The sequence below is a fragment of the Mustela putorius genome, unplaced genomic scaffold (assembly GCF_011764305.1).
Source record: "Mustela putorius furo isolate JIRA1106 unplaced genomic scaffold, ASM1176430v1.1 tig00004033_pilon_pilon_pilon, whole genome shotgun sequence".
NCBI lineage: Eukaryota > Metazoa > Chordata > Mammalia > Carnivora > Mustelidae > Mustela > Mustela putorius.
Genome location: NW_025422169.1, coordinates 2,438,527 through 2,455,341, shown reverse-complemented (window position 1 = coordinate 2,455,341; position 16,815 = coordinate 2,438,527). Strand labels below are relative to the sequence as shown.

At 43.6% G+C, this 16,815-nt stretch overlaps 1 protein-coding gene across 1 annotated transcript in view; it reads left to right on the top strand.

Moving 5' to 3' along the window:
* The first annotated feature begins 7 nt into the window (after nt 1–7).
* The window catches only part of TAF3 (TATA-box binding protein associated factor 3), a 172,633-nt gene continuing 155,825 nt past the window's right edge, over nt 8–16,815 (top strand). Inside the window, exons 1-2 of the mRNA XM_004757957.3 lie at nt 8–375; nt 4,920–5,162. Of these exons, the coding sequence (XP_004758014.1) occupies nt 210–375; nt 4,920–5,162 (409 nt within the window). The 5' untranslated portion in view covers nt 8–209. The remainder of the gene's footprint in view (nt 376–4,919; nt 5,163–16,815) is intronic.

Sequence of the window (16,815 nt, the reverse complement as noted above, 5' to 3'; positions counted from 1 at the left end):
CGTCCAGCGGGAGGCGGAGCGAGCCCAAAATGGCGGCTCTCAGGCTGGCGCGCTCCGTGCTGCTGGCGCTTTGAGGTGGTCGCCAGGGGTCGGGGGGACGATTTCCCCGCCGCGGGGGCCCTAGAGGATGAATCGAGGGCTCTGCTAAGGTTAGGCGGTGGGGGTGGAGAGAGTGGCAGCAAGGGCTGCGGTGGAGTCCACGGAGCGGGATGTGCGAGAGTTACTCCAGGTCGTTGTTGAGGGTCTCGGTGGCGCAGATCTGCCAGGCGCTGGGCTGGGACTCGGTGCAACTCAGCGCCTGCCACCTCCTCACGGACGTGCTGCAGCGCTATCTGCAGCAGTTGGGACGGGGCTGCCATCGGTACTCTGAGCTGTGTGAGTACCGGGCTGGGTGCGGGAGGGCTGCCTCTGGCCGGTCACGAGTGACACCTCCGGTCTTCCCTTCTCCGTCTCCGCGTCCCCGAGCTGTCCGTCCTTTTCCCCTGCCCAGAGATCGGGCATTTTCCCGGCCTCTGACGCCCCCCGGATTCCACTGCCCCTGGAAACTCCAGTCATCCCTTTGGTGCCTCTTCCTCACCCACTAACTTCCCGCCTCCAGCCGGGACCCCGGTCTCAGCTCGCAGCTCCACACCCTCTCACCTCTTCTCTGGTCGGAAAGAGGCATCGGTCTTTCTCATGGTCTCGTTTTCGCTGCGTGTAGAACCCGCTCCAGAATGCCTTGCAGCCTCTGTTACTTTGGTCCTTTTCCTCCCTTGCCTGCAAACTACTACAACTAGTTGTCACAGGCGCTCCGTCTACCGGCCGTTTCTTACAAGGCTAGCCGTTCTTCAGCTCCTGACAACACATACTCGTTGACAGCTCTGCTCCGTCGGGGACACTGCCTCTTCTTTCTGGATTTGTTCGTTTCGCAGAGAGTATCCCCTGCTTTCTCTTTCCCGAGGCCAGCGTTGTCAGTTTCACTTAGACTCGCTTTCACTTACATCTCCGTTGCTCATCGATTTGCTCCTTGATAGCTCTATGTCGGTGGTGATCAACGTGTAGGGGAGGGAACACAGGCAGCTTACAAGGGTCCCCAGGTCGTCTGGGCTGAAGTGTTTATGATTTTTCAGGGAGTGTCCGGTAGTATCTATAGCTGATGGCATTTAATAATTCGGAATACTTAATAGAAACCACACAGCAGCGCACTACCGTGAAGTAAGTGTGTGTATGTCTATTTATAGGGGGGAACTACCATTCATTGAAATTTCAGGTCGTTACTCCTCAGGTGGGTAAGCTGTAGAACGGAGTGAAGTGTTTCGTAAAATATTTTGCTTCATTAAAGTGGCTCCTGGATTGGAAACTTGAGACCCACAGATACACTTTACATCTTAGGCCCCCAATTCCATTTCAGCTCACACAGTGCTGCCAAAATAATCTGTCCATAACACACATTTGATCGTGTCATTCTTAAAAAATATTTTAATGTGTACTCCATTGCTTACAGGTTGAAAGGTTCAGCTCTTCAACAGCACATAGTTTTCGTCGTGAGCTTTTTCTTACATCCCGCGGTTCTGCCTTTTCCAAACTACCTGCCTTTTCCAAAACATTGTAAACTATTCATTCATATACGTGTGGGGTTTCCCAGAGTATCCTTCACCCCCTGGTCTACCCGTAGTACTACTTCTATTTTGAGATTCACTTATCACTTGATTTGGGAAACTCATGTCATCTGTCCTCAGAATTCTGTGCCTATTCCTGTACGTAACACCGTGTCTTGTAACTATCTGTGTCTGTTTCTCACCCTTTCCTTTTCTTCTCTCCAGACGATAACTTTATTGTATCAGTACTCTATTAGCACTAGTACAGTGCCATCATATACTAGGCACCCAGGAGATATTTGCTGAGTAGATGAATGAACTGACAACCTACTACAATACTAGCTGTTTAGTCACTTGACTTTTTGAGTTCCAAAATGTGTATTTTTGGAATGCTCGATTTCACTGATCTTTCTGATATAAATACGGCACTGCAAAGTAACTCTCATTCATTATTATCTTGAAAGTACACCACCAGCACACTGCTCTCTTGGCTTTTGCTTCTGTTCCTTCCCTCCCCCCGCTTCATGGTCCCTGAGTATACTGTTGCGGTTGTACACAATCCAGCTTGTGTTTTTGCTACCACGTTCCCTAAATAAGGACAGATGTTCTGTGTTTTTAGGTAATGACAATATCCCCTGAATACATAGTTACCTTTCCTGCCTTATACACAGAACCAGAGTATGTGCTGGCACCGCAAGTAACCAGGTGTTCCAGAGTCGAGTAATCATTGCCATGTGTTAATGCTAACCCCTTTTCTAATTACCCAATTTCTGTAGTCCGTTTGCTTGCTTTTAGTAACAATGTGATTATCAGGTTCATGATCATGGTTTTGTGACTTACTGAAAATGCTGGTTCCTGGTATACTTATTAGTTATGGACTATCCTAGTTTTAAGCTCGAATTTTGACCTCAGGTTACCACTGTGCAGTTTTCTATTCTCCTCCTTTAAATCCTTTTTTACTTTTTGACAACATTCACTGAGCACCACTGACAACTGAGCACTGGGACCCCTGGGTGGCACAGTCGGTTAAGCGGCCCACTCTTGATTTTGGCTAAAGTCATGATCTCAGGGTCGTAAAATCAAGCCCAGTGTTAGGCTCTACACTCAGAGCACTCGGTGCAGCATCTGCTTGAGATTCTGTCTCTCTGCCCCTCCCCACTGCTCACACTATAAATAAATAAATAAATAAATAAATAAAATCTTGGAAGGGGGGAAGAACTGAGCACTGTGTTGGAGATATCAGCCCACAGGTTGTGGACAAGGGTGCAGACTGAACAAAATAAACGGATGGTGTTTGCTCCTTGAAAAAATTGCTCTCAAGTTGAAGCAAGTATCAGAAGTTGCCATCAGTACATTTCCCTAAGTAATGATTTGTGAAAGCATTCTGGGCAGGTGTTTCTCGCTGTTTTGGGTCATGTATTAAATACGTGTGTGTGCACTGAAAGTGGGTTCTAAATATTTCAGAATGACTCTCTAGGACTAGTTCTTGTGACAAGAATCGCACGATATAGGCAGTAACTGCAAAAGGAAGATGGTAAGGGAGAGATGGCTGTGGGCTGGGGCAGGACGACTTCGTGGGGAAGATGAATTGGGCTTTGACGCCTGCCTGCATAGACATGGAATGGACGCCAGGCCAGAGAGAAGCATCACCTACGATACCCAAGTAGGACCGATTGTGATGAAGTACCAGTGAGGCGGCCAGCTTGAGCTGTGTGGCCAACTCATGAGGACGGTGTTACAAGACACGCGAAACAGTGAGATCAGGTTTGGGAGGGACTTAGAGGAAATGAAAGCATGGTCAGAAACACTGTGCTTCTAAGGAGGGAAACGATGTGATGAAAGTGATCGTCTTAAGAAAATAGTGTTCTTGTTGAGTGCAAGAAGACTCAAGTGAGGACACCTGGAAACTGAACTGGAAGTGATAGTAGGAAGAGAGGGAAAGAAAGAGTTTTGAAATCTTTGGCCAGACATGGGCAGGAGGAGGGGAGAACCAGAGGGTCTTGTGTTGAAATTGGAAAGCATATAGAAGAATTCAAGATGATCATTTATTCTGGACTAAGAGAATACCAGTGCTTTTCCTAGGAATAGAAGAGTCGAAATGCATATCTACAGCATTAAGAGGAAGACTGAATGTCCATTTTATTTATCCCTGCTATTTTCTACATCATGGAAGTAACCCCGACTTGTAGCAAAATTGAGAGACAGCAGAAGTGTTTGAAGTTACAAGTTAGAGTCTCCTGCTTCTTTCCCTCTGCTCTGCAGCTTTCAGCCCCTGAAATTATTAACAGTTGGATGTATAGCCTTCCAGAACTTTTTTATGTGGGCGTGAGCAAGCGTGTGTCTAATTTTTATAAACTTTGGGTTATTTTCATTTTACAGCACGATTTAATTTCAGACATACTGAATTTGAAGTGATCATAGGAAATTTCAGTTAAAAAACAAAACAAAAAACACCACTTTCGTAAAGAGAATTTCACCTTAACTTTGTATCCTTCTATTTCTATCCATTTTTGTATGGTGTCTTCTAATAACATTTAAAATCTGTTCATAAATTATCTCTCTGAGCTAAGTGTTTTCTGTAAATTTTCTTGGATTTAAAAAATTGATTCAGTGGCATAGTGTCCCCTCGTCCACAGGGAATGCGTTCTAAGACCCCCCAGTGGATGCCTAAAAGCACGAGTAGTACCAAACACTCGCCCTTGTGATGAGGCGAAATGACAAAATTCCCACGTGGTGAGGTGAACCGAGGTGACTGATGTAGGCGTGGTGACATAGTGTTAGGCTGCTGTTGACCCTCCGATGATGAGTCAGGACGATCATCTGCTGCTTCACCGCACTGACTGTGGGTCACCAAAACCAGACAGAGTTCAATCTGCGATGGCAGGGGAGGAAGCACTTGAGTTCATTCAACAAATACTTAGAGTGCCACCTGTTTTAGGTTCCAGAGATGCATCCCTGAACCATGGTGACAATATAATGGACAGCATTCTAGTTGCTTGATTAAAAAAACAGTAGTGGTAATATTTACTGGGCATTTACATTTCGTCAGTCACTGTTCGTTGGTAAACTGCTTCTGATATTTATTCGGTCCTAGCCGACTGTTGTGTGAATGGTCTGCTTGTCGGATCCTTTTTCAACCTGACTTCAGGAAGTGGCTTTCCCATGTTTAAACAGCATGCTGTTTTGTTCAAAGTCTATTAAATTCTTCCCAATAACTCAGTCTTAAGTATGTGTAGCATATTTGATTCTGAGCTACCTGCGAACCTCATACTTCTTAATATTTTAAAAAGTATTCATGGAATTTTCTTAAAATAATTTGCTTGGCTCTTGACTTTGTTTCAGATGGCCGGACAGACCCAATTTTGGATGACGTTGGTGAAGCTTTCCAGCTTATGGGGGTCAGTCTTCATGAACTAGAAGACTATATTCACAATATTGAACCTGTGACTTTCCCACATCAAATTCCTTCATTTCCTGTTAGTAAGAACAATGTCCTTCAATTTCCTCAACCTGGAAGTAAAGATGCAGAGGAAAGAAAAGAATACATTCCTGATTACATGCCACCCATTGTGTCTTCACAAGAAGGTTTGTGATTTTTTTCTTTGTTTTTTACTCCTACATTTGTAACGATTTTAACGCAATTTTAATCTTACTTTTCCTGAATTATATAAAATGCTTTGCCAACATACAAATTCTAGAAATGCAATCAAAATGTTTTAATGTTGTTTGCAGACTAATCTAACCTTTAAGCCAACAAACTTGGACTGGCATCACCCGGCAGAGCTATGGCACAGCGAAGGTTATGTCGGATGAGGCACCTATTTCCTTTCTAAATTTTCAGGCATCTCTTTCCTTTCTAAATTTTCAATAATAGATGTATTATATGGGAACAGGATATTAAATTGATTAGAAAATCTTTGCATCATAAAGGAAAATTGGGGTTGCTGTTTTCCTCTCCTCTTATTGTAAATATGAGTTAGATGATACTGGAAACAGACAGTGAATAAATATTCACTAGGCACTAGTCATGCAGATTTACCTTCATTTTTTAACGAGGAGTAGAAATATTTATTGTTTGGCCATACGTAATTTTTGATGAAAAAATAATAGCTAATCAGGCGTAGTTGTCAATCAAGGCAGAGTTCCTTCCTCCCTGCGTGATTTTACATGTTGATCATCTAAGTTCACTAAGGTTCTAAAGAGATACATAGTAATTTCTCATCTCTCATGCACATAATATTTTTTCCTTGTAAAGGTGGAAAAGTTGCAGTTCGTTTCCTTTTTACATGTATGTTTGCACCATTTTACTTCCGCCAGCAATACTCCAAGGTTCCCATTTCTTGTAATTCGTTTCTTATAATCTCCGGTTCCAATTTAATGGCATCTTGGAGCGCTTGGAATAGTTGTACAGTCTGTGTGTCGGTGTTGCCATTTGAAAAACTGGGGAAGAACTGGCCCTATGTGGGGAGGGCTGACTGTGTGTTGGCGTCCCCTCCTCGGACCCTGCGGATCTTGGGTGCAGGGGGACCCTCCCGTGGAGCGCTGGTGCTGTCCGTGATGGGTCAGGGAGGCAGCACCGTACCCAGGCTTGTTGGTAGCTGTATATGTGTGGAAATTTAGATAGGAAGGTGTCCTAGTTTTCAGAGTTGAATGGCTTGGGAAGCTGATGTTGCTTCTCAGCTCAGCACTTGCCTGCTATGGGGTCTTGGGGATACTGGCTGAAGCAGGCACTGGTATCACCAAGCGCTTCACACAGAGCGCACCTTCCGTAAATGTCCTTAAACTGAGTGAAGTGCTATTTGTGAGGTTTTCTCTGTGGAAGTTCGTTGCTTCTTCTTTCCAGGCCTACTTTTGTACTAGTAACAGCAGGACTTGCAAATCCACAGATATATCTCAGTCATCCCAACTTTCCATGGTACCTGCTTAAAATTCTCTCTCCTCACCACTGATTTTGTTGTTGTTGTTAGCTATAGCCTATATCACCTTTGAGGAAATCTTGCTCTTTCTAGCCCCCGTGGGAGGTCTGAAACCCCTCATTCCCTAGTGACAGCGTCTTTGACCTTAGAAACCTGTATTTATTACAACTTCTCTAAACACATATTTGTTTATTTTAAAAATAATAACCATTGCATTTCAGTATCAACATTATCAAAGGAGGGTTTTTTGGGCAGAGGCCTGGTTAGTAGCTGGATTGCAGAGAATTCCGTTTTATAGACAGATCATGAATATCAAGCAGGCCAAGAATTTCCTGCTTTGCTCTTGTTCCTCAATGTGATTTAGTAAGCATCGGAGACATCTTCGTGAAAGCAGTGTGAAGTTAGCCCATGATACAGTAGCTGAAAGGCCACTCACAAGGACAAGAAGTACAAAATTTGTAATTGTGCTGAAAAAGCATGAATGGTAATTCAGTGCTGGGACGAACCTTATGGTGTTACAGAGGAGGAAACTGAGGGAGACGCGCTAACGTAAGTAACCAGCATGTCAGCGAGTCTCTGGGTGACGGGTGATGATGAGTCTGAGATCGGTGAATTAACCATAAGTTTCACCAGCCAGGAATTCTGTGTGTGATCATTTGGCATGTTTTTGAACCAAAACTACTATCTTCTCCATTTATAACATTTTAGTCCATTTTCTGTGGGCCTTTTGGAGCTTTCTAAATCTATTTTGTGGTTTGCCTATCTTTCTGTCTCCTCTTCTGCCTCCTGTTTAACAAACTGCTTAATTTTTTTTTCTGGCCTTTTAAAAAATTTGGACTCAGATGGACATTTGATTAATCTTAACCCATGACTCATGCACAAGCTCATCATTGGTCCATGCGTAACCTGCATTTATTCACTTAGAGAGTTTATTGAATCATTTTTAATAATGTGATAAGCCCTGCCAAGCTCCCTACTGAAAACTAAGCTGAGGACTTTGATAGTCATCAGCATTTAACTACTTAGTCCCTCTCGTTTTATTTTTATAGCCTCCAAATGCTGCACAAGGAAATTCATGGTTCACGCTTGTAAATACTGCCCCAGAATCAATATCTGTATGTACTGTAAAATACCAATAACGGAGTATGAAAAACAATTTTGGGATTTTAACACTGACTTCGGTCTGAAATTACTACAGTAATTTTTTGAGTCTCTCTTCTGAATTATTTGAGGCCAAAAAAATCTTATTTCATTTAATTCATTAATATAAATTATAAACATTTTGAAAGGAAAATAACATAAGCCGCCTTGAACACGTCTTTCTTCAGCTAACGGTTACAGATTCCCTCAGGAGCAGAAAGATTGCTGATTCCTAAGGTGTGCACAGGGTCCCGAGGATGCGAGAAGTGATAGTACAATAAGATGCTTATCAAACCTCTTCCTGCTAGTCAGGGAGAAGGTTATAAAATGCAGTCCTTTGGTTACCATTTTTTAATATAGCTTCCCAAGTCAGTGTAATAAATCATTCACAATCTGGAATCTTTTTTCTCCCCCACGGGTACAGCGTGTTAGAAAGTTCCCAGTATTCTGGTTAGCGGTGCGGAGCGCGGTGCCGACGTGCACACCTGTGATCATCCTGCTTGTTCCCCGGCTCCTTCATTTGCTTTTTAATTCCTTAAGAGTCACAGACAGGGCCAGACTTGGGTCATAAAAATACAACGAGCGGAGTATGGTCACGAGACTACGCACTTCTCGATGGTTCAGCTGGGTTCGTATCAGGAGAGCACGAGAAGAGCCTTGTCTGCTCGCAGCACTGTGAGCGCTCTGCCTAGGGCGTAGCAGCAGGTAGCCGTGGAGGAAGCCTGGGCCCCCGGAGCCCCTCCGGCATGACTCAGTGGCTCCCTGAGTTAATCATCTTCCTGGCTTGCTTTGCCTCTCTGAACTCCATAGGCGTCCTCTGTAAGAGGTTTAGTAATCCTGCCGCATGGACGTCCGCGAGCATCGGGTGAGAGCGGCGAGTGAGCCATTCGTGTAGACGTGGACAGAAGAGAAGGGCGAGTGGGCCGTTCGTGTAGATACGGACGGCGCTTCCCGGAGAGGACGCGGAACCGTGATGTTCGTCCTCACTCGTAAGGAATTTCCTTCTCAGGTGAAACAGTGTACATTTGTGAAGTGAGTCTTCAAGGAGAACTAGACCAGGACGGTGGTGGTCCTAGGCTCGGGCTGCAGGAACACACAGGTGACAGGTGGGCTGGAGCAGTTGCGGCCGAGGAGCACTCAGACCCCCCCGAGGCTCGGGGTGACTTGGGAGAGGACACGGAGGGAATGTTTGCCTGTTGCATCCACTTGTAGGTTTAGACATGAGACCTCTCTGACGATGTTTTATAAACGCGCGTTTTGCTAAGACTGTTCCAGTGCTGATGGCTGGCACCCGGTGTGTTTTATCCAAGAACATTCTCTCCTCCGCTTGCCATACATATTTTCAGATTCACACGCGTAACATATTTTTTGCTCCCTGTTTTGTGGTGCTGAAGAATGTCTGAAAATAGCATATTATGCCAGAGTCATGGTTGGGTTCTGAGGGTGGTCACTGGATCGCTGGTCTGGGAGAGTCTTCTAGGCGGCCTGTTGATTGGCCCAAGCTGTCTGTGTGAGAACAAGAGAGGTAGAAGGCATTTGCTTGGCTTTCCTTACGCTAAGAACGTACCCACCTAACCTTGCACTTGGTAAAGATACTGTGATGTTTTGGGTTTCTGGTTTTTTTTTTTTTTTTTAATTTCTAAATGGACTTTTTCTTTAAAATAGTTTTAGCTTGACCGACAACTTGAAAAGGTAAGTACAGAGTTCCCTTACATGCTAAACTTAGCTTCCTCTATTACTAATCTTACATTAGCATGCTACCTTCATTATAACCAATGAACCAGTATTGATATGTTATTATTTTTTTTTAAGATTTTTTTATTTATTTGACAGAGAGAGATCACAAGTAGGCAGAGAGGCAGACAAAGAGAGAGGAGGAAGCAGGCTCCCCGCTGAGCAGAGAGCCCGATGCGGGGCTCGATCCCAGGACTCTGGGATCATGACCTGAGCCGAAGGCAGAGGCTTTAACCGACTGAACCACCCAGGCGCCCCTTGATATGTTATTTTAACTAAAATCCATGATCTTTAGTGTTCACCTGATGTCCTTTTCAGGTTCCAGGATCCCAGCCAGGATGCCAATGGTTTTATTATCGTGTCTTCTTGGCTCTTGTGGGCTGTGACTCCTCAGACTCTCCTGGTTTTCGATGACCTTGACAGTTTTAGTTATAGAATGCCCCTCTCCTGAAATTTGATCAGACGGGGCTTACTAGTTTTGGGGAGCAAGGCCACAGAGGGAAAGCTCACGTCATGTCAGGGGTGTGGGCTGTTGGTGCGGTTTACCACTGCCGAGGTTGACCGGGACCGCCTGGTTCAGGTGGTGTCTCCCTTTGAAGTTACTCTCTCCCTCCTCCCCGGGCTGTCCTCTTTGGAAGAAAGTCACCACGAACAGCCCGTGCGGAGTTGGGAGTTAGACGCCCCCTGCTACAGGTGGACTATCTTCGTAAATTAAACTCCTCCGCGGAAGTTCTTTGGAGCTCTTTTGATTTGTCTCTTCTCCTCCCCGGGCTTCCTACTTTCATAATCGAGCCCTTCTGAAAAATAAACATTTACAAGTTTAAAATAACAAAAGTAACAGGAGCGTTGAAAAATAAAACATTGTCCAGGTATATGAAGCATAAAATGAAAGGTCCTCCTCACTTTCCCTACTCTCCCAATTCCCACGAGTAACCTCGTTCAACAGGTATGAATCCTTCGAGATCTTTTCACGTGAGACACTGTGACTTCTGAGTCAAGACTTGGGGTCCACTCCGAAGTCTGCCATTTATTTCTCAAGCTGTGCACTCTGACTTCTACCCACATCCCTTCCTTGGAACGGCACTCACTGTGACCACCAATTCCTACCTAATTGTCTGACCTAAATGAAATTTTTATCCTAACCGCTCTCTTGGGGGAGATGTAGCTTTGTGAATTATTATAAGGCAGATACCTCTTAAATCACATCCTAGTTCACAGAAGCTCCTCCCAAACCCATGTGCCCAGCCGCACTCACAGCCCCTTGTCCGTTCCCTCTGAAGTAACCCCATCTGAAGCTCATAGGGGTTACTTCTTGCCTTCAGTTCTATCAGTCAACTGTGTAGCCCCAGCCCCTTTAGCGTAAGCCACCCCCACTTACATAATGACATGTCTTCTAAGTCTCTTTTCCTATGCAGGCCCCCACCTCCCAGCCCAATCCCTGCCTTTTTCTTACCATTTATTTGTTGGGGAATCTGGGTCATTTGACTGGAACGATTGCCCGCAGTGGATTTTGCGGATGGTGTGCTCATAGTGCGGTCCAGTGTGTTTCTGCACATTGGCAGCGAGAATCTCAGGCTGGATGAGGCTCTGGTTTAGTACCTTCGGCAAGATACACGTACTGTCGTGTTCCTTCGTCAGGAGGCGGATACGCATGTCTAGTTTTCACTTTTTTTTTTTTTTTAAGATTTTATTTATTTATTTGACAGAGAGAAATTACAAGTACACTGAGAGGCAGGCAGAGGGAGAGAGAAGGAAGCAGGCTCCCTGCCGAGCAGAGAGCCCGATGCGGGACTCGATCCCAGGACCCTGAGATCATGACCTGAGCCGAAGGCAGCGGCTTAACCCACTGAGCCACCCAGGCGCCCCTAGTTTTCACTTTTTTGACGTTAGCGGTGTTGACACTTATACTGCATAGATGCATTAATCCCTTGGAGTTGCAAGGTTTTTATTTCATTCTTTCATTAGAATAATTTTCCGACGGTAAAGTGCTCTTTCATTTTGTACCCTCAGTTTTCAAGGTAATGAATTGGTTTTTTATCCATAGGTGATAATTATTTATTAAATATCATTATGAACTCGTAGGTTTAAGCATATTTGATAGGTTTCTTTCCTTACAATATTTACCCTTATTGCAATTCCGATTGTCCCCTCTTTGGCGAGTGGCAGCCTTTTCAGTCTGCTTCTGAATCCTTTTCACATGGCGCTAGTAGTCTTTGATGGCATCCTTGCGGCCTGGTGTATCAAAATGTCGTAGGCTTATCTTGTGTGTTCTTGTCCCACACTTGGAATCCTTTTCCAAGGAGTCCTGGCTTCCAGGGAAATGGCATTTCATGTCCATGATCTGGGCACTCGGGGTACTTGTTAGAACCATTTCTAGGAAGTAAATATTTGTACTCAAAAGTATATGCGCACATGTGTGTGAATGGATAGACCAGGGGCGGGGTGCCTCATGAGTCCGTACGGACATTTCCAATTCAGACTCAGGCCTGTGGGGTTTTTTACTGTTCTGTCAGTAGATACTTTGTCCATAACTAAGAATTCTGGTTCCCAGGCATGAACAGGAGGATATAATTAGATCATCCCATAACCACACTTCCGCTGCATCTGAGATGACGCATTCAGTGGTAACACTGATACTGTTGTCCTTCATGATTACTGGAACAGGCTAAATTTTCTTTTTCCTTTTGCTCTCCTGTTACTCATCCCGATTGTCTGTGATCGCACTATATGCACACCGTCAGCTCATATAGCTACTTTCTTGAGGTCTGTCACCTCATACCTGAGTTTTTCTAATGTTGATTTGTGTTCTTTCATGCCTTTTAGACCATTTCAGAAGAGTCCAGTAGTGTTTTCATCTGTCTTTTTGAGTATGTTTTTCTCATGTACTTTTGTTGTCTGTAGACATGTTGTGCTGGTGTTTAGTCTCCGTTTTCTTAGGGAAGCTGTGTGTGTATGAGTGTAGCTTCAGAACATCTAGAAGGAAGCTCGCAGTGCTCCCTCTCCTGTTCAGTGTGATGCGCAGGACAGGCAGCTTGCTCTCTGAGATTTTCTGTTTTCTTGCTCCACTTGTATTTGGATCTTCTCTCTCTGTGATGCCAGTTTCCCCTTCTGCTTGGTCGTGATGTGGTCCTAACAAGTCTCTTCTCAGTGGGCTCTGTCCTGGGCAGAGCAGTGGCGGGTCAGACGTGAAAGCTCAGGACTGGACTCCTGAGCCTCCGTAGCCCTTGCCTTGGCTTCTGTGCCCACCAACCCCTTTCTGTCCTCATCCTGGAAGAAGTCACACCCATGCAGCTTCTGGGCCACTCTTCACACGTTGGTCCTCGAGGCTTTCAGGGAGCACCTCTTGGCTTTCTGCGGTTCTGCTGTCTCTGGCTAGTCTCCCCGTGGCTTCTGGCCATGTGCCCCACACAGACAGGCCATAATTAGGTTTTTTGGCCCTTGGTGGTCGGCCCTCACCCCTCGTATTTTGCTGTCACTGCGTGAACTCTGTCCCCTCATTATGTTGCTATATTTTTATGTGGCAGTTTGGGAAGATCCCAGAAGTACTTCGCCACACCTGCCACTTTTCTTCCCAGGATTCCCTTCATTGAACCTTTTTGCTGAATGTCTCACTGTTGGGCACTTCTTTTTCTTCAGAGACAAAATACTCCTTAATTAATTCTCTGTGCCTTTCATGGGCTCATTTTCATGACTTTTCTGCCTCTAAACTGTGGCTGCTTCTAAAATTTGATTCTGGACCTGTTGCTTTTCTCACTGTATATAGTTTCAGTGGGTGATCGAATCTACTTTCATGGTTTCAAGAACCAGCTGTATAGAAGACTCCCCAGACTGCGTCTCCTGTCACGCCTCTCAGACTCTCTATCCTGTTGGCCAGCTATTTATTGGTTTTCTTTTTCTCAGGAACTTACACTGGTCTTGCTCCCTCTTTCAATCCTACATTTATTCTACGTTCCACCTCTTATTGCACAAAACTAAAGTCCTTTCAGGCTGCCTGAGAAATAAACTCAAGACATGGATCAAGGATGCTGTCCTTAGGGAAATTTCTTCAGAATGTTGTGGAAACTGTCTCAAAAAGTAACCTGCCCGAAGTCCCACAGTTTTTGAGGGGCAGAGAGGTCAAGTCCTAGATGTCTCAGTCTTAGCCTACTGTCCTGTGTACCCTTTATCACCTGGTATTATTCTCAGAATAGAGGTATAAGAAAAGAGAAAGGTTTATCTTGTGACTCTTCAAGTTTTTTTCTTTTCTTTCACACTGACCTCTTGAATACTGGTTACTGGGGAAAAGTCATGTTTTGATAACATCTTATTTGATTCTCTTACTCATGTTACTTTTCTTCCTACTTATTGTCATCCTTTGAAATAGTTTTTATCTAGAGCATAAGGAGTACAGGTTTTTTAAAAATTGGGTCTCTCTGGCTTTGCATTCAAACCAACAAAATTAGCCCTAAGGTAGAGATGTATGCATTTCAAGACAGAGGATAAATGTACCATCATGCTCAGATATAAGAGATCATAACTTATAGTGGACTTGGTCAGAATTCTCTTTCCTACTCAATTTTTTTCCTTTATTCTCTCTGGATTTATAAAAAGAAGAACACATTTCCAATATTACAGAAAGATAGTTTTTATGTTTCTAAACCCACAAAGTAATCATTTCAAGTGTCTTAGAAAAATTAAGTATTTTGATATTTTACTTACTATTTTTCCCTTGCAGGCATCCAGAACCACAACAACAACAAAAAAAGATTTTGTTATTTTTGCCCACAAATTTCAAAATCTCCGGAAATTAAACATCTCTCTTGTCCAGTTACATTTTTCGGAATATTTCCCACACTCATGCGTGTGCACGAGTGCGTGTGCGTGTGTTTTAGGAGCGGGAGGTCAATCAGTCGTGGGGCAATAGATGTTACATGGCTGATAGTCTAATGCTTTTGTTGTAAGTTAGGATTTATTCTGTCTTGCTTTCCTGAATTTGAGTCTTTTCAGGGCAGTAATTGTATTTTCTTTAACTAATTACCTGCCTTAGCTACATAGAGCTTTCTTTTTTCCTGATAAAGCAATATGAAGTGGTTTGCTTCACTTATAGTGCCTATCAGCTGCTCTTGTGCCAGTGATGTCATTCATTCACATAGTTGTGGAGAGCCTGCTGTATGCCAGCCATGCTGCGTATTTCTGGAGATACAGAGCTGAACGGAGAAGAAAGGGCCTTCCTAGAATCCGATCTATATGGAGAAAGAGAGATCAGGCTAATATTTACATATGATTTTTATTTATAACATGGGATATCTACCCAGTATTCTATAAGGAGTGAGGGAATCAGTGGATATTTCTAAGAAGCTGGGACAAGCTGCTTAGATTAGTGAATTCTGGTGACAATGAGAAGGATAAACTCAAGAGGGAGGGGCTGTGGGGAGAATGTTGCTAGAGCTGCCTGTAGTCATCCAGGGCAGAGCTGTGGGGCCTGCGTCCTGACTGCGATGAAGAGGAGGGGCTGAGAAAGGGCCGGATTTGAGAGCTACTGCGTGGCTGGGAATCGGTGATAGGTTGTAGAGAATCAGACAGAGAGAAGAGCCAGGGTTTGGGAGACTGTGTGGGTGATCTGAATATCCAGATCGTTAACAGACGGGCCTGATCCGGAGTTGAAACTTAGACTGGATCTCATATCCCTCAGGCAATGGTCTACCATAACCATGTATTTATTTTTGAAAAAGGTATCAGGTGGAGTTCAAGGCTACATAATCCGTCTTGAACCTGAGACTCAGTGCGGACTTTGTTGCTTGTTAAGGGCCGTGGATACACTTGCTTTAAGGAAGCCCAGGTTTACTCGTTGTTCCTCTTATTGTTGCTGTTGCTGGTCTACTCACACAGTTTACACTGTGTCAGGCACCATATTGGGGGTACAAAGGCTCTCCTTCCACTGACCTCAGGTGCAGTGAGCATATTTAACCACGACCCTGTTTGTCATTGTAGGACACTGAATTAACATTCATTGAATTCTTAGAACAGAAATTGCTGGAAAACAGCTGACATTAGTGTTTTTTTTGTTGTTGTTGTTGTTGTTTTTTTAATTTAAAGATCAAACATTAAGTTTTAGTTTACGAGGTTAGGACTTTGAGTGCCAAGAATTTCTAACTTTATTTCATTGAAGTATGACAATTTAAAGCCATTGTTTCACTTCCTCCCAAATAGAGTGTGCCTGCTCACTTTTTCTTCTGTCCTGGTTGCCACGTTTATGAAATGGGAATAGTAGCCTCCATCGGATAGTTGTAAATGAATGAGAAAGATGTTATCTGCTATGGTGGATCTTTAATACGGTCTTCTTAGAACCTGCCACATTTACAGTCTGTTCCTGAAGGTCTCAGCACCAAGTATAATGGTTGTCATGCCATGAGATCCAGAAAAAAGACCACATACAGGTCAGTCAGTGTACACATTTGTGATGTCGTCAGCCCTAGTTCTTTCTAATATGGAAACCCTGACGTGGTGTGTGGAGTGCCGTGGCGTAGAGTAGGCTCAGCTCGTACCTCTTGGGGGGACTTTCCTGCATGCCTGTGAAGTGGGATATTGTTCCAGCTGGCGTGGGTCCTTTGACCCTGAAGACCGTAGCATAACTCCAAATTTTATATGATTGATCAGCTTCGAGAGAAATAAAATGACACAGGTGGCTGTGCAGATTGTATCGGCCAGAAGTCTACAGTCCCCTCTTAAATTTCTGTAGGTCTCTTCCATTGTTTTTTTTAATGATAGACTTGAGTTTTACTGATCTACTTTTAGGAACTTTGAATCGACTTCTTCTAAACCATGGACATATTTGAGAATTTTATTTGAGATAATTCAAATAGTTATTTCCATCTAATTTTACCAAAGGAAAGAAGCAGTAATTTCCTTCTCTTTTTTTGTTGTGAGTGTGGTGATGTTCTGTGACTGTGTTGGTTAATTGTTCCTGCTCTGTGCTAATACCCTGCCATGGGCACAGTTAACACTCACTAATTATTTCTCATTCGTGTCATCAGACTGATTTAAACTTATAATTCATTTTTATCAAGCATTAGTAGTAAAAATGTAATGGTTAAATATACACAGTAATATTTAATTATCCCTTTTATTCTTGCTGGAGACTTCAAATGCTGCAGCAAAAATAAGAATATTGATTTCTTTTTTTTAATGTGAAAGTGACGGCAGTTCAGTAGGTGGCAGTCTTTCCTTTTCTGTTAGTGTTAATGACTCTCCAGTTAAATGATAAAAAAACATTTTCAAAGTCATAAGAAAAACCATACAACTTAAACCATCACTAGCTTCTTTTAGAAAGAAAAATAACAACTTTGTTATTTCTGTGCAACTTTGTGAGAGCAGTTATAAATGAATAGATTTCATATTTATTTACCTTAGGAAACTTGTATCCAGAGAAAATTCCTTTTATCATTTAGCAAAAGCCTTAATGTTATTCT